The sequence below is a fragment of the Parasteatoda tepidariorum genome, chromosome X2, assembly GCF_043381705.1.
Source record: "Parasteatoda tepidariorum isolate YZ-2023 chromosome X2, CAS_Ptep_4.0, whole genome shotgun sequence".
NCBI lineage: Eukaryota > Metazoa > Arthropoda > Arachnida > Araneae > Theridiidae > Parasteatoda > Parasteatoda tepidariorum.
The window spans coordinates 32,434,805-32,460,841 of record NC_092215.1 but is presented as its reverse complement, the minus strand read 5'-3'; the positions used below and the strand labels follow the sequence as shown (position 1 = coordinate 32,460,841).

The window sequence follows — 26,037 nt, the reverse complement described above, 5'->3', positions numbered from 1 at the left end:
AGGCACATGCCTAGTGTGCCTATAGGTTAATCCGGCCCTGATTGTTAGTATTGTAAACACAAGTAATAAGTAATCAAATACCACGTTTGCAAGATTCTCTAAACACAATGATCACGGTTGTGAATCAAATAACTTTAAAATACATCGAAAACAGTAACCCGGAAGTATAGGCGGTAGGCAGCTTGCAGCGTTCCTAGTGTAGAAAACACCATTCGTGGAATGCGGGTGGAGGTGCTCTATATTTTTGGCATGACTGATACTGAAGGTTTGAAGGGAAGTGAAAAGGCCTCTACTTATTCTGGTGGCCAAAAGCATGACTCATATGTAAATAAACAATCATAAATGTGTCACTGTGTGTTAAAAAGTAAATATAAATAATGTATTAAATAGCTAGTTGCTGTGATAAATAACGCAATTAATGAAAAGAAATTTTTCTGTAGATGAATTTTATTTATTTTCCTTAATAATAAATTGAGTCTGAAAATGTATTAAATATAACTTCTTTAAGGCACGTAATTCCATATACTATAACATAACCTGTAAACCAAAACCTGTAGGTTGTTTTTCAGACTTTAAGTCAATGATTTAAAGATCTATTATTATATTTATCTACTGTGCTTAATAATAATCATGGAGGGTGTCATTTTATCATCTTGGGACCACATAATGGGTCCTCAAATTGAGAAATTGTGGCTTCTTAAAGACAAATCTCTTAATACTATGATATCAGTACCCGATAAAGTTTTACAGGATTTTAATATGTCTAAAAACTGTAAATCTATAAATATAGGTCAAAATATAGATCTATCTTTAATGAAAATATATACAGAAATGTGTGGACAGCTATTGTTAGGTGAAGTTGATTCCTGTAGGAGATTTGACGAATGGTCTTCCAGACTCTATATATCGGAAAATAAAATTTTAGTAGCTGTTTTATTTCATATTGGATTTTGGAAATGCGCAAATTCAATAAAAGATACCAGGAATGTGTGTTTGTGTTTTGGAATAATATTCAATCATATTCAATTCACTTATCCCATCATATTGTATAATCATTTACTAATTGACAAACATATAAGAAAAACAGTGAATTCTATTAAAAGTTTTCAAGTAAGTTATTCTCTAATCCTTTGAAAATATTTCTACTTGTTCATAAATAGCACTGTACATCATGATAAATGTTCTATAAATGAAAATATGTATTTTTTTTTATTTTTTGCATATGTTAGGTTGTAATTTTCGTTTACTCTGATGCATCATTCTTAAAAACCCACATTTTAGTTTGGTGACAGTGACCATTTTGGTAATAAAACAGGGTTTAAAAAAACCCAACCCAGGTGAGTTTTATTGAACTTTTTCGTGTTTTATTGGATTTTTTAAAACATCACCTAGTTTAACACTTTTTAGGTTTAATTTTTAATTCAAAAGGAACAATTTTAGTCAAAAAGGAAACTTTTATTAGAAAATATTTAAATAACGAATTAAAATAAAAAAATAGCTTTAATATTTATGTAGTACCATCTTTTTATGCTGGTATTAATAAGAGGCTCTTAAATCCAATCAAAGTATGAAATTAAATTAAGCAAATTTTAATAAAAAAAGAAGAAGAAAATTAAGAAAAAAGCTTTAAAATAATGAATCAAAATGGAAAAGTGGCTAAAACTAAATTTGTCTTATGTAAACAATTTAAATTAAAAGTTATGAACCAAAAACCGGTTAGAACAATTAAATAAATTGTTAAATACTTAAGTTAATAATTTAAATTTTTTGTTGTTGTTAAAATAAAGTAAGTTTTTTTTACAGGCCAACTAACTACATGATTACTTTTATCTAACAAATTCCTTAATAGTTTTTTGAATTGGTCTTTAAACTATGTATTTAGAATAAGTTTTGCTGTGATCTATTGATTGAAGGATTAATCAATCATGTGAACTTTCATTAAATAACATTTATAATGCAAAATAAGTTAACATTAATTTCATATTATTCAATATTTTATCATGGTTCGAAATTTAATGAATTTTTATATTTAAATGATTATTTTGTAGCATTAAAATAAAACTATCAATAAAATATTTTAATCCATCCAATTGTATATTTTATAAAATAAAAGTTTTCTTCTGAAAAGAATTAAAACAGTATTAATTTTAATATTTTGTTAGAATAAATATGCATACTTATTTTATTCATAGTTGAAAACCTATTTATTAAGGAGATAAAAGGACAAAGTTATTCCAGCCTGTACTCTGCATCTTTTAAATTCAAAACAAATAACATTAAGAAAGTTCAAATTATTGTTTAAGAAAAATTTATTTTTCTTAATGTTGAAGCAAGAAAAATTATTATATTAATTCAAAGTTACATATTTATATAAATACACTACATTTTGAAAGTAGGATTATGTATATTTGTGTATTAATATTTCTAAATCAAATAAAAAATAACAAATGATATGCATGAGCATATTTGGATTAGGGTGACCTGGTGTAATTCCTGATCAAAAAATGCAACCATCTATTTTGTGAAAAAACTATTCAAGATAGGATTTTAATATTTACTGGAAGTTTGAGACTATATGAGATGAGCCCTATGCTACCTTCTTTTGTTTGAAAATCTAATTAGAATTTAAAGGATTTTAAATTTTTAGTGATCAGGAATTACCCCTTCTCTTGATCAATTCTGGGGTAAATCCTGATCATTTCTGGAGTAATTACTGATCACCAGTTTTTATAGTAAATGGGCTGTTTAAAAATAATCATGCAATGGTAATTAGCAAATAAGACATTAAGATCAAACAAATAAACCAAAAAGATATGTTTAAGCAGCTAATAAAACTTTTTATTTAAAATCAGGAATAAAGATTAACACTTCAGCTCTGGCAGTAGCTCTCACACTGAAATTTTCATTTTCAATCATTAAAAGAAATTCACTATTTTTGATTTCTAGAAGCTTAGTATCCTTTTTTAAGCTTATAATTTCTCACCATATTTATATTACGTTAATTTATCAACTTAAAAATTATTCCAACAATGTGCACACATAAAATTAAGATAGAAGCAAGGTAAGACAATCTAGAAATGGTGCATATCAGAACACATTTTTCTTGTATACAGTTAAAAACAAATTTTGTGATTATAGTTAAAATATATTTTACAGTTGTTCCACTTAATAATTATGAACTGTTATTTAAGAAAAGACAATTGACTATTTATTAGCTATTTTTTATACTATTTATAAGAAGAAATGACAATGATCAGGAATTACCCCAGTGATCAATAATTACCCCATCTGTAGGGGGCAACATTTGATATAGTTTCCTATAATCAATTATAATGTTTACAGTAGATGTGAAATAATTAAGCAAAAGCCTACACTATTTTTATATCAAAGAAAAAGAAAGTAACTCAAAATATTTATTATTAAGAGAAGGAGGGGGATCTTTGCAGAAATGTGCACATTTTGAAACCCATCTTTGAAATGGAAAATACAGAAAGCATTTTAAAAGATACTTATTTTGTAAGATTAAGCAAAAAACTGTTATTAAATAAATGTAGTTATACTTTAGTAAAGTGTACAAGCATTCTTATCCAAATCTCAAATTTAAGAAAAAAATTATTTTTTTAAATAAAACTTTGGTGATCATTATTTACCCCAGAAACAGAGTGATCGTGAATTAATGTTTATAAAAAAACCCATTTGAGCCCAGGTTTTATTAGGTTTGTGCGTGGGTCAAAAACCGTGCAATAAAAGTCAACTCTATCTTCCAAAGTTTTGAGACTCATTAGGAACTCAAGTATCTGAAAATTCACTCGGAACTTTTTTCTTTCAAAAATGGTATGTGATCGACCATCTTGATTTTTATAAGTTAATCAAGCACCTTATATACAGAACCTGGGGTTAGAAATTAGTATGTGACTGTTAGGCGTCAATGGTACCTAAATATTTTTTCTTCATTTCCAAAATAGTTCTGCTATCCGTAATATTAAAATTATATATTTAACCATAATATATATAATTTTTTTAACATAGTGGTAAAAAACTATCTGTAAACATTAAAATTCTTAAAGTAAATACACAACACCTAAATTAGGGCTAGAAGTCAAAACAATTAAATTTAAGGATAAAATTTTGTCAAAAATTAAGGACACTGATTTTGAGTAATTTACTATCTCGGTATATATATATACGGCATGCTTACATTAAAAAATTTACTTTCCCCATTTTGTAAAGAATTTCAACCGGGGGTTTCTGCAAACCCAGGATTATTATCTTTATTTTCCTTTGCCTTTGAGTAAAGCCCAGACCACAAATATTTGAATGGAAGCATTTATATAATTTAATAACTCTAATGCATTATAACTTTAAAAATCCAGACTGTTTAGAGACTGAAAAGATCAAGATTATAGAAATTTCTTGACTTAAATCAATAGAGACATTGAAAATGAGAAAAGAAAATAATGCATTAGATTCAAATCTAAAATTCCTGCCATTTTTCAAAAATTATTCTACAAATCTCCTCATAGATTTTGAAATCCTGGTTGTTGCTCAGAATTATTTTAAAATACTAATGCTTGTACCGTAGCATTATGACATGCACATTTGAGTAACCACTTGAGTGCTACTCTTTGACCTGCTCAATTTTGGATTACTTCATCCTCAGTCTGCATGGTAATTTTCTAGGCAATTATTGCTTCAAATTTCTGTACACTTTTTTAAACGCCAATATTTTCAAATAAACAGTATTTCGGCGTACAAGTTGAATTTTGAATTGCTTATCTGAGCATTTTTTGACATGCTTAGTTACGGAAGCTTTTATTGTAAAACTACATAGTCGTGTCGATCGTTTTTCACATGGTTTTTAAAATCCCAATTTTTTAAATATCCTGTATTATGATGCAATAAGTGAATTTCAAGTTGCACATTTAAATAGTCAAATTTTTACATGCTAAATATAAGAAGATTTCATCATATATCAACATGATTTTGCCAAACTCTTTTTCAAAAATGTTTTCTATGATTTCCATGTGTTTTTTTTTTAAAATCCTGATAATTTAAATATGATAGTATTTTTAAATGCAAATTATGTTTTGAGTTGTGCTTTTTAGCCATCACTTTTTCACGTGCTCAATTTGGAATATTTTCATTGTAAATTGACATGGTTTTGTTGATTGCTCTTAAAGAAGTTATCACTACAATTTTGCATACATCTTTAAAAAAAAAAAATCAATCCTGATATTATAATACTACAATAGTATTATGACACGCAAATTGAATTTCAAGTTGTGCATTTGAACGAAAGCTTTTTTTATTAAAAATATTGGGCCGCACTGTGCCTTCAGTTTAAAATAAATTTAGCTCATGTTCTCTTTCTTTTCTTTTTTAAAAAAACAAACAAAACTAGAGTTTAAAAAATTGTCTGGTTTTTGGAGGTTTCAGATTTTTGAAATCCTAGTTTTCAAGGTTATATATTGAATATACATCAGGTTGTGAAGTGAATCACCATCTGCTGGAAAGACAATACATCACAATTTTGTCATTTAAAGCTATTTATTTCATTTGTGATTTTAAAATTAGGAATATATTAATTATAAATTTCATTTTATAGTTTCCAATGGATACCTCATTGAATGATATTACAGCCTTAGCTGAAGATATTTCTGAACTCATGTCAATGATAAAGCAATTTAACTTTGTTAGTAAAGTAAGTAAGAATAAATTAGTCTATTGGTTTTCTTAAATCATGTCTCTTAAATCATGTCTCAACACTAAAAAATTTAAATTTTAGATACTTTAACATTTGACCAGAATCAGCTGGCACAACATTATGTTATAGTGGTTTTAGTTTAAGATTTTATTGTAAACTACCTGCTGATTTCAGGGCCTGTCCGAGCTGATTTCAGGGATGAGATTTTTCCGCTTTTTAGCGGATTTCAGCTTTTTTATCAAAAATTCAGATTTTCTAAAAATTTCACTTTTTTTAATAAGTATTCCGCTTTTTCAGAAAATTCACCGATTTTCAAANAGATATTTCTGAACTCATGTCAATGATAAAGCAATTTAACTTTGTTAGTAAAGTAAGTAAGAATAAATTAGTCTATTGGTTTTCTTAAATCATGTCTCTTAGATTGTTATTTAACACTAAAAAATTTAAATTTTAGATACTTTTACATTTGACCAGAATCAGCTGGCACAACATTATGTTAGAGTGGTTTTAGTTTAAGATTTTATTGTAAACTACCTGCTGATTTCAGGGCCGGTCCAAGCTGATTTTCGTGTGCAAACAAAAATATTTTTGTGCTCGTCACCATTAAAGATAGTAAATGTGAACGGAGTAAAATAAATGTTATTTACAATTTTAAAAATAAGTCAAAATCTGCAGTTTTTATATCTTTATAAAAATGCAGTACAAACTATTTGTATGATATACTTTTCTTTTAAATTCTACTGAACAAAGTAATGGAATTATTAAGCTCTGTAATAGTTAATAAGGTATTTGCGCACAAAAATGTATGGACCACAATGAATAGCTGGAACTTGGATTTCACAGGACCAATTATGCTCAGATTTTGTGTTTTGCCGTTTAAAATTGCATTCTTGAAAATGCTGTTAAAAATTATCTATCTTACAGATAAAAATTTTTTTTTTTGAGAATTATTAATAAAATAATAAGAGATTATAAATATTTGCTAAAAGTTATTTTTTGCATGGAAATTATCTTTATAAATAAATTTTATAATTGATTGCAAATATTTTTCAATTTATTCGGAGAGTTCTCGAGATACACAAAACGTAAAATTAGCATTAAAGGGTCCAAACTTTGGCCCACTCTCCCGACTGAACTATTCAGCCCATATTTCCTGAATTGCAGCTATTCCCTATATTTTGGGTGTCAGAAATCTTTATACGTCAAAAAAAAGCTAAGTTCATTAAGTGAAAGTACGTTTTTGTGACTGATTTCATAACTTAAAATATCATCTGCACTAATTAATTTGCATATATGAAAAATCCTCCTCAAACCATGAAGATTGGGTCTTAGAATGTGAAAATCTGATCATCAGATCAAAAGTTATCAGCTTGATTTGTTTATTTTTTTGCGCTCTGTTCTTGAAATAAATACATTTCTTACAAAAACAGAAATCATAAAGTATAAATAGTTCTAGGATGGAAAGTTAAGATCGAAGGAAGTGTTATACTCTTCCAACAACTTCATAGAAATTGAGAGAAGTTAATTTATTTAGTTAGTTAAATAAATAATCCCAAGAAATTGAAGCAGTAAGCTATTACTCAATTAAAAACTTCTTGATCTGTGTTAGCAAAAATCTTTCGTCATCCGGCATCGAAAATTTAAGTATATTTTTCTTATAAATTTTGCATCAATGATTTTTATGAATAGGTCAATGCTGCACCAATGTTTGCAACTTTCTATTTTCTTTACAGAGAAAGCACCTATCTTCAAAATTTTTTTTAGAACACTGTGAGAGATGACATTATTAAAAGCACAGCTATTTCCTCTCTCCTGTAAAGGGTTTTCTTGAAGTAACATTAAACTTAATAGTAACCTGTATTTAACTCAATAGTCAACCGTCATCTTTATTTGCAGATCACAAGGAAGGATGTCACCGGCACTGATGAAAAGAGATAAAACTAGGAATGCTACACAGTTTTTGGTTTATTGGTTGCCAAAATATGAGATATATTTTAACATTTCATTTTAGGAAAATAAGTGCGTTTTAACTGTTGCTTTCAATAAGCAAGTGGGAAAAAAGATGCTTTAAGAAAGAGATGAAATAAGATTTTAAGAAGCTTTTTCTTTTAAGCTAGCCGTACCACACTTTGGCACCCCCTGTATATGGCACGCTACGTAGCCGCTTACTAGACTTACACTTCGAACTGGCCTGGCTGATTTTATAGTTTTATTTACATAGTGTTTGACTTCAGGAAGTGAAAACTAGTATTGACTCCATTTTTTGTGGCTTTCTATAAAGAAAGAGTTATTAGACAACCATTTCCCTAGGACTGATATCCAGCATGTATATTAGCATTAGAGAAGACAACATGAGCTTATGGCATTCAGTTTAAGCACTATTGTGGCTTAACAATTATAGTCAAACCAAATATTTGATTTAAATATGGTTATTTTGCTATCAAATTTAAGTTCAAGTTCAATGTACTTGAACTTAAATTTGATAATATTTTATGCTGTTGATTTGATAAATTTGTAGTTTTATACAACAACACTTTTCTAGAAAACAGAAAGGATATATTGTTAGTTACATAATTAATTTTATCTCTCTGATAACTTGAGCAAAGCAGAAAGAAATGATACATCCCTAATAATTTTTGATCTATTTGAATTTTCCCATACTAAGATGCAATATCTAAGACTCAGGAGAAATGCATCTAGAATGTGCTAAATAATTAATGTAAACAATATTTTATAATTAATGAAATAAGTTACTCAATCAGACTAAAAAATGTAAATCAGACTCAAAAATGTACTCTTGCTTTTACAAAGCAGGTACCTTTTTATGCAGGTAGAGTAGTCACAATTGTATTCACAACAGTAGCGTAGCGAGGGGTGGGCAAGGGGGGGCATCATGCCCCGGGCGCTACTCACAAAGGGGCGCCAAGTGGTCCGCAAAACAAAAAATTGCTGGATAATTTTTTTTTTATTATAATTAATTTCTGGAAAATATATTTTAAATTAGTGCCAGTGTAATATAATAAATGTTAATTCATAAATATTATTCATAATATTTAATTCATATTAAATATTATCTTAAATTCATATTAAATGTATTTCAATATTTAATTCATGTCCTTGTCATCGCGCTCTGCTTAGAATAAAAATGAAATGTTATTAAATGTTATAATATAAGTTTAATGTCAGCATAAATTATATTGTATATTTCACTATGATACTACCTTTCAAGTTAAAGGCATTCTTGGTAAGTAATAAATCAAATAAGATTACTTACTACATCTACTCGACGATTCTATTATTAAGTGAATNATATAATATTATATGGTTTTCGAATGAGGGGGGGGGCGCTAATAGGGTATTGTGCCCCGGGCGCGAGTTTGGCTTGCTACGCCACTGATTCACAATACTTTTTTCATAAGTAAAGTTATTTATTTTTTTCACTCATAGTCATAAAGTTTATGAATTCAAAGATAATTTATTTCAAAAAATAATTTGCCACATTTGTTTATTATTTTTGTAATTACTTATAATGCATGTCAAGCAGCATTAATTTGTAAGTGAAACTTGAAATAAATTAGATTAATAGTTTTCATATTTGTTCCAATGTTTGACTGAAATTTGTCCTATAGTAGATTGATAATGAGATAGGGTTCCCAATAGATCGCCCAAGTGAAGCATCACTGGCTGCAGTCAGTGTGAGGATGGTTGACAATGCAAATAAAGCCCTTTTACTTGACTGAAATTTAGAATTTAATGTTTGATATGGTTGTAAATCACTAGCTATGCCAGGAAATCAATTCTGCTGCTATTTAGTGTTGAGAGACTACTTATCTAACCATTAAGTAAAACTTTGCATTTCAAGTATTCATTGAAGGCAATGAGGCTTAGAGTAATTTATAATTGTTTTTATTTAAAATTAAATAAATAATAATTTAATTATTTATATTATTTTTTGTGTGTGGTTTAAATACACTTTAGTTGTTCAAGATATCTTTACTTGTTATTTTAATATTTTTCTTAATTGTCATATTTACTTTTAGACCAGCCCAGCTTCTTATAGTATATTTTTAAATTGGTCACTTCTACTTAAAGCTGTTGTATCTCATTTACAAACATCTGGTTGTTCTGCTGTTATAGGCACTGATCAATTTCTCATTAATGAAGTAAGTTTGTAAGGATTCATAACCATTTTGAAATTTTTTTTTATTTGCCTTTTTATTGAACAATCTATTTATTCTAAAAACTTTTACTGGTTTATACATTTATATTTAAGTTAAGTGTATAATAAGCTAATGAGTTTTAGTTGGTCTGAATGCAATGGTCTGAATTAGTTGGTGGGAATGAAAAGAACATATTGGGATCTAACATAAAAGCATATATTTTGAGACTGTAGTGCAACTGCAAGTTGAAACATTGCTTATTAATAGTTATTGCTAATTACTGGCGATAATAATTAAGTAATATAAATTCATGCAATAAAAATCGAGGTAATCAAAAGTTTCTTTTCTCCATCTTTAAGTTTTATTCTTATTTATTGTGAAACATTAAATAGAGTTACAGCAGAAATTTTAATTAAAAAATGTGTATTTGTCTATACTGGGATATAGGCAAGATGATATATTCATTGTATGATAGTATGCAGTGTTTGTACACAAATCAAAATGATTATTATGAAACAATGAAAGTCTGCTTCATTTGTTATTTACTTTATGTGAAGTTAATTTCAGAATAATTTTAAATTATTGATAGCAAAATGTATAACAAAAAATCGATTATTGGTTTACCTTCATTAGTATTTTTGATCAAGTTTTTCTTTCATAATCTTAATGTTGCAATCATTGATGATATGTTTATTAAGTCCAAGGAATCAGATTTTTTAACTGCAAAGTTGTAAACTGTGTTTAGATATTTTTCAAGTGCAGTGTTAGAATTTTTTCAGGCACATCTTCTTTTTATTATAAAGATACTAACTCTTAAAAGCATTCAATTGTCAAGTTTGAATAAATTTCAATAATAGAGAAATAATCTATTCTTAAAATTGATCATTTAGACAATTGAAAATCATTAATAAAGTATTCAAAAGGCTATTTTTATTATATCACATTAATTTGATGGCTAGTTATTTTTTAATTAACACTCAAAAATTGTGTTTGCCTAGAACAAGGCATGGTTATGAGTAGGGCTGCAAGTTTGTCGCGGGAAAAAAAGACCCCAAATTCGCGGGAAATTTTGAAAATTACACAAATTCTAGACATAAAAAAATTTTAAATAATGCAAAAGACAGAAATTGCGCAAATAATAAAAAAAGCTTAAAAATACGCAACAAAAGTATTTCTTTGAATTTCAAGCAATATTAATATTTTTATTTAAATGAACAGAATTTTGGTACAAAGTATTGTACATTGTCAGATTATTCTCATTAATGCTTCGTCTTTCATCACTTAATGCATTTTTATACTTAGAAAACGATCTTTCTGCGTCAACGCTGTTTTTAGGCACCGACAAACATCCAATTGCCAATTTTGGAGCGTTCGGCCTTTGATTTCCAAAACTCGATCAATTTTCCTTCACCAACGCGCAATTCCTTGGCCGTTGCTTTGTAAGAAGTAAATGCTGTAAAACTCAAACATTCTACATTCAAACTTCTAGTTACAAGTCCCTACTAACTACTAGTCCCTCTCATCTAAGAAACTGATCCATATTTAAGAGATCACAAGAAGCCGCCTAGGAAAAATTAACTGAATATGTAGAAAGGCAGTAGAAATTTCGTTGCCCAGTGCAATAGCATGTATAACAATTTTTCTGTCAAAGATTTGATTTATAACATTTTCCTTCCTTTGTGATTCCAATTTCTTTTGTACTCTTACTGACTTCAGGAAGGTAATTACCCTCCCTAAGTGTAGAAAGACCACCTTAGTTGACAAGATTGTGATTATCTCTTATCTCTGAACTATTTTCATGTCATTTTGCTATTGATTCACTCCCCTAAATATCTAATCAATTTTACATGTTCAATTTAAGGTTCAGGAAAATAAAAAATTCTGTTTAATAAAAATAATAAATAAAAAATGAAGAAAGAAATGAAATTTTAAGCAATTTTCGCGCAAGTCAAGCCATATTGAGAAATTCGCGAATTTTAGGAAAAAAGATGACAATTTCGCGGAAATTCGCGCCGCGACAAACCTGCAGCCCTAGTTATGAGTGACATCAATTCTATCTAAGCACATAAGCAGAGAGTTTCAGCATAATGAGAGTGCCTTATGTTAGTTCAAAGAATTGTTATTTCTATTCACTTTTCTGAATTTTTAAGCCTTTTAAAATAAATGGTAGATTTGCCAAACGGCAATTTGACACTTTCCCAACTGTTTTTATTCTTATGGGGTCAAATTTTATAAAATTGAACAAAAATTACACAATTCCTAAACTTACAGAAATAAAGTAAAGGAGATTAGCTTGTTACCTTTAACATCATCATTACTTAAACTATTTAGTTTTTAAAATGTGTAATTTGATATTCCAATATCTTTCATAAGGCTATGCTGAAATTGATTTAGAAATTATATGCTGTGGTGTTCTCCCCAAGCAGTTTTTGAAGTGCCGACCTCCTTGCTTTCTTTTTGATCCAAATAAATGTACCCTCTTTGTAAAATTAAGTCGCCATCCCTTAAAAACACAGCCTTTTTTATTCAGGTTCCACTTTGAAAAAAATTTATTTACTGAAAAAATTAATTACACACTGGTAAAATTATCTGTGCTTATAGGTTTAATTCCGATTACTGTTGCAAATAAATACTTTCTTACTTTGATAGGAATATTCTCAACTGGTTAAATTTTTAAAAGTTTATTTTTTCAGGGGGGGACGACGACTATTAAAACGTTTTTAGAGTGATTTTAAAGTTGAAAATTTTAAATAAATACATTTTTAAAAAAAAATAAAATTGCATCTCTAAATGTTGATTTTCTCATAATTTTCAGTTTAAGTTATAGAAAAAAGCTTTCATGTTTATCAATTAATAATTTTTTGCATTTACTTTATTTGAAAGAAAAAAAAAATATACATATACACAGTATAGGACCCCAAATCCGGCACTCACGGGACCGGCGAAATTCCGTATTTAGGAATTTACCGAATTTCAGATCTCTGACAGAAATTCCTATATTGCACCCATATATTACGCTAATTCAATTATACTGTTAATTTCAGAAAATTAATTAATTCCAATAAATTTAGTTATGTTTTGAACGTAGATTATGATGGGGTAAATTTGAAGCTGTTTCATCTTAAGAAATTTCATTAATTAGAATAATAATCTATATAATAGAAATAACAATATAAATTTTTGTAAGCTAACAAAATTTTTTTATAAGCTAACAACTAATAACAATAAAAAAAAACAAGCTGACAACTAAATATGGTAAAAACAAGATATCAATTAACAAAAAAAATTAGTAGTTAGTAACTAATAAAAAAACAAAAGAGTATAATTTACATCGAATAAAAAAAACAGCCAAAGGGATAGAATTCGTTTTGTATCCCACATGGTAGTTTCAATGTCAAAAGGGTGTCAGATTGATTGATCAGTTTCTTCCAATTTGCATCTCTTTATTTTGTTCCTTGGAAAGCAGGTGTTTTTACTTTTCCCTTTCACTTTATTTTAAATTGCTTTTGAAACAGATGTTTCCTTTGACACAGATATTTTTTCATGCTTTTTTTTTTTTACTTTTAAAAGATAAAATAAAGTTGCTTACTTCAACAGAATAGAATTCCAAACAGAAAGAGAATATAACTGATTTTTTTTCTCTTCAAAAATTTCTTAAAAAAAAAAGAAGATCGGATTATGTGCCGAAATTTCGGGTCCTGCCGGATTAGGGGTCCCTGACTGTATATATATATATTTATATATATATATATATATATATATATATATATATATATATATATATATATATATATATATATATATATATATATATATATATATATATATATATATATATATATATATATATATATATATATATATATATATATATATATATATATATATATATATATATATATATATATATATATATATATATATATATATATATATATATATATATATATATATATATATATATATATATATATATATATATATATATATATATATATATATATATATATATATATATATATATATATATATATATATATATATATATATATATATATATATATATATATATATATATATATATATATATATATATATATATATATATATATATATATATATATATATATATATATATATATATATATATATATATATATATATATATATATATATATATATATATATATATATATATATATATATATATATATATATATATATATATATATATATATATATATATATATATATATATATATATATATATATATATATATATATATATATATATATATATATATATATATATATATATATATATATATATATATATATATATATATATATATATATATATATATATATATATATATATATATATATATATATATATATATATATATATATATATATATATATATATATATATATATATATATATATATATATATATATATATATATATATNTTCTGCTCATGAAAAAAATTTAAATGGCAGAAAAAAGTTGAGAAAAGCAGATCACAAGGATATTGAAGAAGCATTACTGAAGTGGTTCAGCATTCAAAGAAGCCGCAATCTTCCAGTATCTGGACAAATGTCGATGAATTTGCTAAGCGATTTTATGAGATTACTTTTATGTGCTTGCTCGAATGGCAGATTAGACAAGTTTAAAAAGTGGACTAACAGAAATTCAGGAAAAATTATCTGAGAGTCGGGAAATGCTTCCATATCTGATGTTGAGGAATGCTCAACAGCTAAAGATTACTAATTTTTTTTTTTGTACGCAGGACGAAGAGTAATAAAAAATAACAAATTTTTTGCTACTGCGTAATATTTTTCAGTCATTTATTTGAATAACGTGTAATAAAAGGGAGGAATTTGGGAACCATATAGTGAAATTGCCCACATAACGGATATAGTGAACTCCCGGTTATAGTGAACCAAAATTTCGGTCCCTTGAAGGTTCACTATAGCGGGGTTTGACTGTATATGTATATATATGCACAGAGATTGCCTTTTAGCATGCCTTTAATTATTTTTCTAAACTACAAATTTTTTCTCTTATTTTGATTATGAGAAGGAATTACCATTTGAAATATACTTATAAAATTGTATGAGAGGATAATTTAAACATTGTTGAGCATAATATTCAATTATTACATAATATTACACATTTTGATAAATATTTATGATGTTAAATGAGTGCCCTTTTAAAACACAAAGTGCCCGTTTGAAAGAGGTAGCACCCTGCCCTGTTTTTATTCCTAGGAAGAACTCTGTAGCATTAGAAATTCACATCACTGACTTTAAGTCAAGAATAATTACTTTTAATAAGGTGAAGTAAATGAAAGTCACTTAATTTTTCTTAACATAAATTTAAGGGAATTGGTACCACTAACCGCCTAAGTATGTAGTAATTTTTTTTTTCTTCCAAGTTCTCTCTGTTGAAGTTTATTCTAATATATATATATATATGTATAGATTATTGCAATGGAGTAAACTGCTTTAAACGATGTTCTATCAACAGACTTGTTTTAAAGTTCTTTCCAAGTTTTGCATGATCAGTCTATAAAGTATACTCTGATTAAATTTTTTTGTGTGGCTGAAATACCATAGCCAGTTATTTTATGAATGCAGGTTTCATATTTTTATTTTTTGAAATAATTTAAAAATTGAATAATTCCACAAATTAATAAGTTAAATAATGAAAACACAATTTTAGGACACTAAAGTTTTCTTTCTCATCGTGCCATGAATGACACGATAAAATCTTAAAATGTTAAAGTACTGATTACTAAACAATATCTGATTTACTCTATCAGGTAGTCAGTGAATTACATGTAGCAAATAGGAGGTAGTCATTTGATTTAAAAGTTTTTATTTTTATAGATTTTCCTGGTTATGATGAAAAGTTTATTTTAGCATCATAAAATTATCTTTTTATAGTAAAATATACTCATAAACATTTTCAATAAAAAGCTGATGTCTCTGTGTCTGAACACCAAATGACATTAGAAAAGTAACAATATAAACATGTGCAAAGTGGTTTAACTAATCAGGGTAAAGGAACAAGTTTGAACAAGATAGTAAAAAGAAAGGTGCAAGGGGGTTTGACTGGAACCCCAGAGGACAAAAGAAAAAATTAGAATAGATTTTCATACATTAAGAAAAGTGGGATACTAGAAAAATCATTAACTAAATTATTAAGATTTTTCAAAATATGGAATGATTCACAGAAATTAAGTTCAGTAGATGAAGAACAAATTTGAATGATTTTACTAAAAGAAAAATAAACAAAAGAACTCAAACCTATGATTAGAATTTCACCTATGTAGGATGATGGAAGATAGTTTCAAGTCTTGATTTTTGACATGTCTTTCATGTTCTTTAAGTCAAAGTTAGAGGTATTAAAGGTATATTCAGTAAGTCCACCATACGATAAATCACTCTGACAAGAAAAAAGCACCTTATCTTATCATAAATAATGTATTTTAGTTTACGATTTCACCTTTTTAATTGTGTCTGGACAATAATTTATTCCCCAGATATAATGGCGTTTTTTTTAAAAAATCTTTTTAGCCACAAATTGGTGTCAATTTTTATAAATGTTTTCTTGATTTTATAAATTTCTTTCAGTTAGGTAGACTAATCTAATACAATGTGCAGAAAACAATGTTTATATAACTTTCCTATAGATAAAAACATTCTTAGTTCTGAAAAATGAAGCTATTTCTGGAAATAATCGATGTAAAAGGTAAAAATAAATTTTATAATGTATGAATATAAGATATTGTATTTCTTTTACTCGATAGAAAATTAATGCTCTACTTTCTTTGATTTGCAATTACAATGCTTGAATACGCCATCTGGTAAGATGGCCGGCTCCAGGTCTTGACCCTTCTCCTCTTCTCAGTTGTATAGAAATGTACTATGATATTTTCCCCTTTCTTAATATTTTTCATATTTAACCGTCAAAATTTTTTTTTTTTTTGAATTTCCACCATGAACTATGTTGAATATAGTTTTCAATTTCAAATAGCTTCCCAGATTAAAAGTTTTTAATCTACTTAAAAATCATGAGATAAACTAATTTCCTTCTCCTATGACTCTCCGCATGCTAATGGTGAAAGCATGGGAAGTGTTGCCATAAGAAGAGAGTTCTCTGTGCCATCTGTAGCCCATTTTGATCACCAAATTCTAATAACTGCCAAAATCCGTAACTGATCCCCTCAATTTATTTTGTGAAAAAATAATTCTAGTGTTCTAATATTACATCCACTCATTTTTTCTGTTCAAATAAAAAAAGGTTCTTAACAGAGAAACATTGAAACAAATGTTATTTTTATTAGATAACTATATTTACCTTTGTCCACAGTAGTTAAAATAGTTTGAAATATGTTAACAAGCTTAAAACGTTTAGATTTGATAATTTCTAAAAAGCACTATTTTAAAGAATGTAGTTTCCTTATCTTTTATTCCTTTTCTCAATCCATCAAATAAAAATTGCTTGCTAAATTTTCACTTTGAATTCTAGAATTTCATAAAAATTTTAAATAAGTGGATTTATAACTATTTCAAATGCTAAAAGTGGTAGGGAATAATATTTTTGATTTTCGAAAGTTATATCTGATTTTTATATTTCTAACTTTTGACACTTATTTTCCTATCTTTTTATCATAAGTGGAGAAGCTTATTAAAGAATTTGTATTGTTTGGTAAAATTAATTTCAAAAGTGTTTATTTCAAAAATGTTTATTTTAATAATATAAAGCAAAACATGTTTGGTATCTCATTGTATCTAACTTTCTCTTCTTTTATAGATCATTTATTTTCTATCGCCATTTACTTCACAGAAAAATGTTAAGTTTCATAATTCTTCTCATCAGTTTTCTAAGTCATACAGTGTGGGATTATGCATCAGAAATACAGCTGAGGTAAATATATTTCTCTCTTATTTTGGCTTGCTTAAAACTATCTTCAGTAAATCTTTGAATACTGATCATTTTATTAAACTCATAGAAAAAATGCAAATTATAAATTATTGCCATTTATTTGAATTTGTTGGCTAATTTCAATTTTTCTTCATAGAGATATCTATGTATTGCATTAAAATATCTTTAAATAAGCATTGCCACTTTGCCACTAGTTTATTACAAACTTATATAATAATTTCAGAAACATATAATTTTTTGAATGTAACTAGTTTTGTGTCATTTATAATATTGGGTTGGGAAGTAATATCAGTTTTTTAGTGTGAAATGATCACCAATTTTCAGAAGTTCATGAATGTTAATATTTTACTTTGGCAGGTTTTTTTAAAATTAAATAAAAGGTTATAATTTTTTTATTATTAGAACTTATAAAAATTAAAGTTATTATATTGTTTATAAGTGTATGACCATTCAAATAAACCATAAAAACTTTACTTAAAGGTTGTCATCAATTAGATTCTGTATATTAAAATTGTTATTGTTGAGAGACCATTTAACTTTACTACAAAATTTCTATTTAAAATTATTGAAAATTTATATTTTAGGAAGTATCTAAAAGTAGAAAATTTTTACTTGAAAGAGCAAATAAAGAACTAAGTCCATTAACAGTAATTGACTTGACTGACGATAATGTTTGGCAAACCATTCCTTTCCAAGAAACTTCTAAATCTGACAAGTAATGTAAACCTTTTTTTTTTATCTTTTCAGTTGTCTAAAACCGTTTAATTTAAAATTTTTAAATGTTTTCTTTTTTTAATCATATTTGTTTTAAAATGAAACTTGTTTTTTATTATAGGAAATCCATATCCTTAGTGACTGAAATTGGAAGTTTAGTTCCTGAGCTTATAAATGATGTATTGTAGTTATTTTTTTACTGAATTAAAATGCATGCTATTTTTAATTAAGATTGTGTTATGCATAAGCAAAATGAAAATTTTCAGTTTTTAGTTACAATGTTTTTGAAATGCATAGTGAAGTTATATATAAAAAATTGTTTTATGTCACTTTCTCAAAAAATAGCAGAATTCTTATTTTAGAAACATTTTTAAAAAATAAAGGGAATCTCTATTTATGACTGTTTCCAAAGATTGGCAGAACTTTTGGGATTGCGGAAATGCTGAGGCATAAATACGTTCTAAAACTTCATATAGAAAATCTAAATGCCAGTTCTGTTTGCGTTAGAATGTATCTCAAATAAGTTTGATTATTTATGTGCTTTGATGCATGCCATTCTCCATTTGATAGTAGACAAAATTGTAGTTATAAAAGTTTTACTATCTAGTTGTTTTTATTGCTTTTTAATGGATCTTTGAAAAATTATGTTCTTATAACTGTGGCTTAGTATCATGAAAATCATTGTGAATACTTGAAAATGGTTTTCTTTTCTTTAATTTCTGACTTTGATTGTTCTAGATTTTAAAAGATAATATTTTTTTTTCAATTACATAACATTTGCCAAGCATTGAAGCATCAAGCCAATAATATATGAATAAAATAGCACTATTATATCATCATAGCACTATTATATCAGTGCTATAGTAGTGCTATGCACTATTATATTAACATCATAATGAAGAAAATTTTTCTTCATTATGATATAATAGTGCTAATGATAATGTAATGATGCTAATAGCATTTGTTATTCATAGGCACATTAATATTTTTGTAAGGATCATATCATCAACTCTATTTTAAAAATTTTATTCTTGCTACTTATAAGATGTAATAAATAGATGTATCATAAAATCCCAATCATAACTAGTCTTAAGACGATATTGTTCTACAAAATCTAGTTCTTTTATTTATTTTGGAATTTCTGCACTATCAGTTTGTCTATAACAAAACGAAATGCAATTAAAAGTTTTGCTGTGAAAAAGGAAATAGACACAAATTTTTGTATTTTCCCCATGCTGGAAGAAAAACAATTTAGAAAAGACTTAATGAGACAAAGAGTTTTCTTATTTTATAACAAAAAAAACTATCTCTTGGAACTATATTTTCCTGAATTCAAAGAAAATTGTTTCTTTTACTACAAGATGTTATACATAACTCAAAATACTATTTTTGGTTTCAGAAACCTCTTCAAATTTGAGCCTTCTTTCGTTACTATTATATGACATTGATATAATTATGCTAATGCTTGAATTATTGTAATTTCATGGAGATAGATCATCTTAGAAACAAACTGCAGCTGCAAAATTTGATATAAAAATATCATTTACTCATGTTAGCCACACCATCAGATAAGTCATGCAAAATTTTACTATAATGAATGATGGTGTACTGAACACATCTATTAGAAATATGCGAATAAAAATAAATTAAATGATTAAATCGTTAAAAAAATCATTAAAATAATTATTAAATATGTATAAAAATAATCATAATTTTTTTAGATCAATGATATTACTGTTATACAATAATACAATAAAAATACTGTTTTTCTTATTTCTCATTGTTGATTGATAGAAGTAGGGAATAAGTGGATTAAATATGATTATCTGAAGTGCATACAGTTTCTAATTTTTTGTGGATAATTCAGATTCTATAGTACTAGAAATTTCAATGTCTTTAACACTATTTTTTATTATATCTGTTTTTCAGCAACGTTCTTATGCCTGATAAAACCTTTATTTTAAATATAAATTTACAAAATATAATTTGACAATTAATAAGACTAGTTTTAGTAGTTTTTTTTTTAAATTTGCAATTTTATAAAAACAGAACATTAACATTTTGTCTCTAACTTATAACCATTTGTAAAATCTTTTTAATATAATTTATCAGAAATAAGTTAAAATTAGCATTGTTTTTTCTTAAGATTAAATTCAAAATGTAGGAAAAATTATTGATTAAATTTTTTTTCTTCCAGCTTGTATTTCTGGAGAAAAATGGTAGCAAAGATTGCAGGAATTGTATAAAAGAGTTTTGCCTTATGTTAATGACTAAGTCCTGTGCTTTGATCAAAACTGTTGAATACTCTAGGTAAAGTAGATTCTTTGAGCTTGTTCCTTTATGATTTTTTTTTTATTAAAAGCATATTTTATGTTAATATTGCAAATTGATGATTATTTAAATTTTTAAAACTCTGAATTCTTGTAATTAAAAAAAAAGTGAAAATAAGATATAATCTATTATTTCTTGATTTTCTACACATTAAAAGAAAAAAAAACATAAATATGCTAACTTCTCTCATAAGCATATGCATTTTTTATAGTTTCAGAAAATGACTGACTGATTTTTAAAAAAATGTGTGGGTTAACAGAAAGATTCTTAATCTACTCATGATGTACTTGATTTAGTTGAATGTCATTTACTACTAAATTAGTCACTACTAAAAGTAAAGCAAGTATCTACTAGCACAATTACCCCATGAGAGTTTCTACCAGTGTCGGGTGTAAATATTTTTTTTCTGCCACTAGCTATGAAGCCATATAACAGTAACTGTCATTGAACTCTCTGTTTAGGTGGTGATGGTTAAAAATCAATTGATAAGATGTTTGCCATGAAATTACTTTCTAGGGTACCAATGAGTTTTGTACCTTTAACATTTAGTACAATTAAAATTTAAGTTCAAAACTGAGAATAACAGTGGTGCAAGTGGCAAAACATGGTTTTGGAGCAACAAAAAAGCAATTTTGGAGCAGAAAAACAAAGATTTGGAGCATATTTAATAAAAAGGATTAAAATAAGAATTTAATAACAAGAATTTTTAATTTTTTCCATTAATAACATATCTTATTTTTTACACTTTTTTGAAGGTCCCTGCATTAACAAATTAAGTTTCTTTTTGCTATCTTCTAATGCTGTTAAATATTCTGCTATCCTCGACTTAGCCTCAGATAAGAGGATCTGTCCGCTTTCTATAATCGACATGTCTTTATTATTTAACCCATCTTTCATATTTTTCTCAGCTGTGGCTAAGAGATCATGAGAAGCCTTCAATTTCTTTTGCAAATGAATTTCAGCAGCTTTCAATCTGCTTTCTTCAGTTTCAATGTTTTCGCATTCTTTTCGCTTTCTTTTTTCTCAACCTCTAATCGAGCGGAATAATTTTTAAATGCTGCAAGCGCCACTTTAATCACATCGTTGTCCACTTTTAAATTATTTAAACCTCTTATTTTGTTAATATGTGACACAACTTGTCTCAAACCATTAACACTATGCGAATTTAAACTTGCCCTATTGTCAAGTAGCTTTTTGTTCACACTAAAACCTCCTTCACCATCAACATGTGGTATGCACAAAAANTGTCAACTTTAAAATTATTTAAACCTCCTATTTTGTTAATATGTGACACAACTTGTCTCAAACCATTAACACTATGCGAATTTAAACTTACCCTATTGTCAAGTAGCTTTTTGTTCACACTAAAACCTCCTTCACCATCAACATGTGGTATGCACAAAAAAGCTTTAAAAAGCTTTGTTACAAGAGGATATTTGATATTTCCCAAATTATCTTTCGTCACAAAGTAGTTTTTCCAAAACACATCAATTGGTGCATGTTCATTTGAGTCAGAAGAATAACCTTCTGGTTCCCCGCGTAAGCTCGTCCATTCATCTAGTAACAAAGATGCCTCTTCAGGTTTTATAATGGATGGGGTTACTGTTGCCAGATATCTTATTGGTTTATTAGAAGTGTACTCCATTCTTATTACAGAAAGCAACACTTTAAGATGGTACAGTAACCTATTTTCAAGAGGCAATGCTTTTAATAACTTTTTTGCGCATGCCAAGTAAAAAGACCTGGAACCTAAATACATAGATTTTTTTTTTCTGAAGAAGATACGGACGTCATCACCTTTGCGGTATCTAGTCCAACATCTATTAAATTTAAATTTTGCCAAATATCTGCGTTTTCTACATCCAATGATTCATGAGTCCTTTCCTGACAAACTAAGAAAAGTAGAACTCTTTAAAAAACGCCCTAACAATAGTGTCTCAATTTGGAAAAGACCTAAAAATGTATTTAATATAGCCAAAATATTTCTAAAAAATGAGCTTTTGGCAAAAGCAATTTAAATAAATTCAATATTGAGTGGCTCATACTATTTTTTAAATTAACAATTACTTTATTTAATTCTGTAAAAAGTAATTCAAAACTCTAATTTAACTATTACTTAAGGTTATAGTGTATTTTTCTTAAAATTTAAACAAATGTTATTTGTTATAGTACAGTACAGGACCCGTTATCCGGAAATCAGAAAACCAAAAAACCGGAACGAAATTCGATACATTTTCCCGCCAGTTTAAAAAAAATTTTTTTTTTCCTCATAAGATTTTAGGATTTTTCTTTCTTTATAGAAAGATGTTTACCTTACCATCATTTTGGAAATAATCATTAGTGTATTATTTAATCGTTTTTTCTTCTTTTTAAGATTATTTCCAAAATTTGTTTTTTTTAGTTGGGTTTAACAATAAAAAAACGGCTTTTTGTAGTGATTCAGAAAACCAGAAAAATAAGTTATCCGGAATAGTGATGGTCCCGATCGTTCCGGATAATCGGTTCCCTACTGTATATTCAACAAAACATTAACAAAATTAATATTGATCATACCGAATTTATAAAAATATGTAAAGAATTAAGCAAACTTTAATAAATTTATATTACAAATGTAAATTAGTGAATGGCCCCTGATAAATTTTTATTAAAATTGGTTACCAAGCACAGTATTTTATTAATAACATGATTAAATAATTTTTAAATGCAAATACAATGAGCATTGAAGCTAAAAAAAAAATTTGTCAGAAGAAAATTATTATATTGTCCCTACACTCATAATATTTAGCAAATCTGTGATAATTAAAAATTTTTATGTCAGTTGTTTTAAATAAAATCATTAAGAGATGAATTAAAGTATTTTTGAATGACAAATCTGAAAAAACATAAGATTTTTTGCTGCATTTAAAATATTGAAAGCCCCTTTCTTCATACTTATTTAAAATCTTGCCTCTTAATATTATTAAGTTTTTCCCTAAACAAATTAAGAGCACTGAAAATTTAGAAAGTAATAATACAATAATAAAATGCAGTAAGCAAAAATAAAAATATTAGTAAAAAAATATATTAAATAAATTAATTAAAATAAATAAATTAATAAATAAGTAATAAATTAAAATAAATGTTTAAATACAATATGCAATTAGAGGATGGTCCCTCAGATAAAAAATTTACGTTTAGGAAACTCAATTAATTCTTATCTTTATTAAATTAAATTAATAAAAGGGATATGGAAATTTTGAGGTTATGAAGCTTTGTGGTTCTTGACTGCTCTGTGGATCAACATGAAAATATGTACTTAGTGAATGGTCCCTCAAGTTAATTCAAAGATCATGGTACTAATATATAAATAGAGTAGCACAAAAAGGCCATTAGCTTACCATTGACGAAGACGATGGCACTTCAATGACGATGAAATAATTAAGAGAAATAAAATTTTGGAGCAAATTCAATTTGGAGCATGTAGGCGCAGGTTTCCACAATTGGCACAGCACTTGCACCACTGGAATAAAAATTCGAAAAAATTAAAAAGTTAAGACGTGTTTAAAAGCAAAATTTTGAAAAGAAAGTTTTTCCAAAAACTTTTAAACTACCATGTCAGTATTAAAATGAAACTTGTATTAATAATTAATAGTAATAATAACCATAAAACTAGAATATTTAGTCCTGAAAAGCAAATACATATATAACACTTGAAACATGTACTGACTTGAATAAACTAACATATTTCTAGCCAAATAAAATTATCTAAGTATTTACCAATAAGTATTATCATTTGAAAATTTAAAATAAATCACTTTAGATTATAACACTTGACATTAATTCAATGGAAATTTTTTAAAACAAGTATTATCATTTGGAGACTTAAAATAAATCGCTTCATATCATTGTTAATTTAATTCCATGGAAATTTGAATAGAAAAGTTAAGATATACTGTACATAGGCCAATCCAATTGAGTTCATTTGGTTTTTATATATTGCTTAAAAATTTGCTAAAAAGATCACTCAAGTCATTATTGAGTTCAAACAAAAATCACTTTTCTACGCTGCTGAATTGAAGAATATACTTTATCTTGACCATCTTTTTTTATGACTACTGATTTGCACGGGGGACATCTGATCAGAATCCTCATTCTCAATAAGCCTGGAATTCAACAGGGCATTCTCGGTAAAGCAAATCTCCATATGCACATCTTCTTACCTTTAAAGAACATGCAATTTAATAGAATTATTTACATAATTTTTTATTCGAAAAATTGAAGAATGTTTATAAAAATAAAGGTTTGGATCTGCTGTCGTATACGAAAATTAGAACTATTCTTTATTTACATCCAGGTCTTCCCTTAGCTTATGTGGACAAAGTTACGCTTATTGTCTTTGCATTTTTCTTCCTGAAGGATCTACTTCCATCCAAGAAATCAAGCAAATAATTCATAAAAGAGCTTTTAACTCTCCAGAATCAAAACACATTAGGCCAGCATCAAACCCAATTGCTCATTCCATGGTTCTGTAACCCACACCAACTTATTGTTGTTGCCAATCACAATTTACTGGGTCTGTTGTTGGAATGATGGATTGATGTTCAAGAGATCTATTTTCAAGTCTTTTAGTATTTATTAAAGATTTGTTTTATAATTATAGTATTTGTTTCATTGCTTTCCAGATCATGTTATACATTTTCAAGTTTGGTTACATTGTTTTTATACTTACACATACTGATATTCTTTAGTATTGTTTGGCTTATATGTTTAAATCTTACTTGATAGGTGTCTTGGAAAATTTCTTTCAAAGAAAGATGTTATGACGATGTTAGCCGTACAAAACCTTGCAGATTTAGAAATTGTGCTTGGATGTGCAGAAAATCTCAAACCTGGGATAAGAAACTATATTTTAAATCAACTGTAAAAAGAGAAGATTAAAATTATAGTATATTATTCATTGTTTTTATATAATAAAAAAATATTTTTTAATATTTGATTTTCATGTTTGAAAATTTCCTGGGCTCCATCATCAAATCTTAACATTCAACAGAATTAAAATCTCAATGCATTGATTTTCTGATTTTTTACATTTTAAATTATTATTTGCTGTTGTCTTTAAAATAATTTGTCGTGGTTTAGTAGACTCAGGGTCTTCACTCAGGCTAATAGCTTAATGTTATACCATTGTATTTTA

General features: G+C 26.8%; 1 protein-coding gene across 4 annotated transcripts; it reads left to right on the top strand.

Moving 5' to 3' along the window:
- The first annotated feature begins 219 nt into the window (after positions 1–219).
- LOC107440899 (guanine nucleotide exchange factor C9orf72 homolog) lies at positions 220–25,834 on the top strand. 4 transcript variants are annotated; one of them, XM_016053978.4, is made up of 8 exons: positions 220–364; positions 5,606–5,701; positions 9,745–9,867; positions 17,688–17,801; positions 18,404–18,534; positions 18,655–18,712; positions 20,731–20,843; positions 25,629–25,834. In XM_016053978.4, the coding sequence occupies exons 2-8, from the start codon at positions 5,612–5,614 to the stop codon at positions 25,765–25,767; spliced, it is 768 nt and encodes a 255-aa protein (XP_015909464.2). In that variant the 5' UTR covers positions 220–364; positions 5,606–5,611; the 3' UTR covers positions 25,768–25,834. The 4 variants fall into 4 exon arrangements, with proteins under 4 accessions (XP_015909464.2, XP_015909462.2, XP_015909463.2 ...); XM_016053976.4 differs by having other exon boundaries at positions 246–1,110; XM_016053977.4 differs by having other exon boundaries at positions 256–485.
- Positions 25,835–26,037: the final 203 nt, after the last annotated feature.

Excerpts from the sequence above, each read along its gene's own strand:
- LOC107440899 (XM_016053976.4), top strand. The coding sequence starts at position 631 with ATGGAGGGTGTCATTTTATCATCTTGGGACCACATAATGGGTCCTCAA. Across the intron at positions 1,111-5,605 it reads ATTCTATTAAAAGTTTTCAA|TTTCCAATGGATACCTCATT; the intron begins GTAAGTTATTCT and ends TTCATTTTATAG. Across the intron at positions 5,702-9,744 it reads AATTTAACTTTGTTAGTAAA|ACCAGCCCAGCTTCTTATAG; the intron begins GTAAGTAAGAAT and ends ATTTACTTTTAG.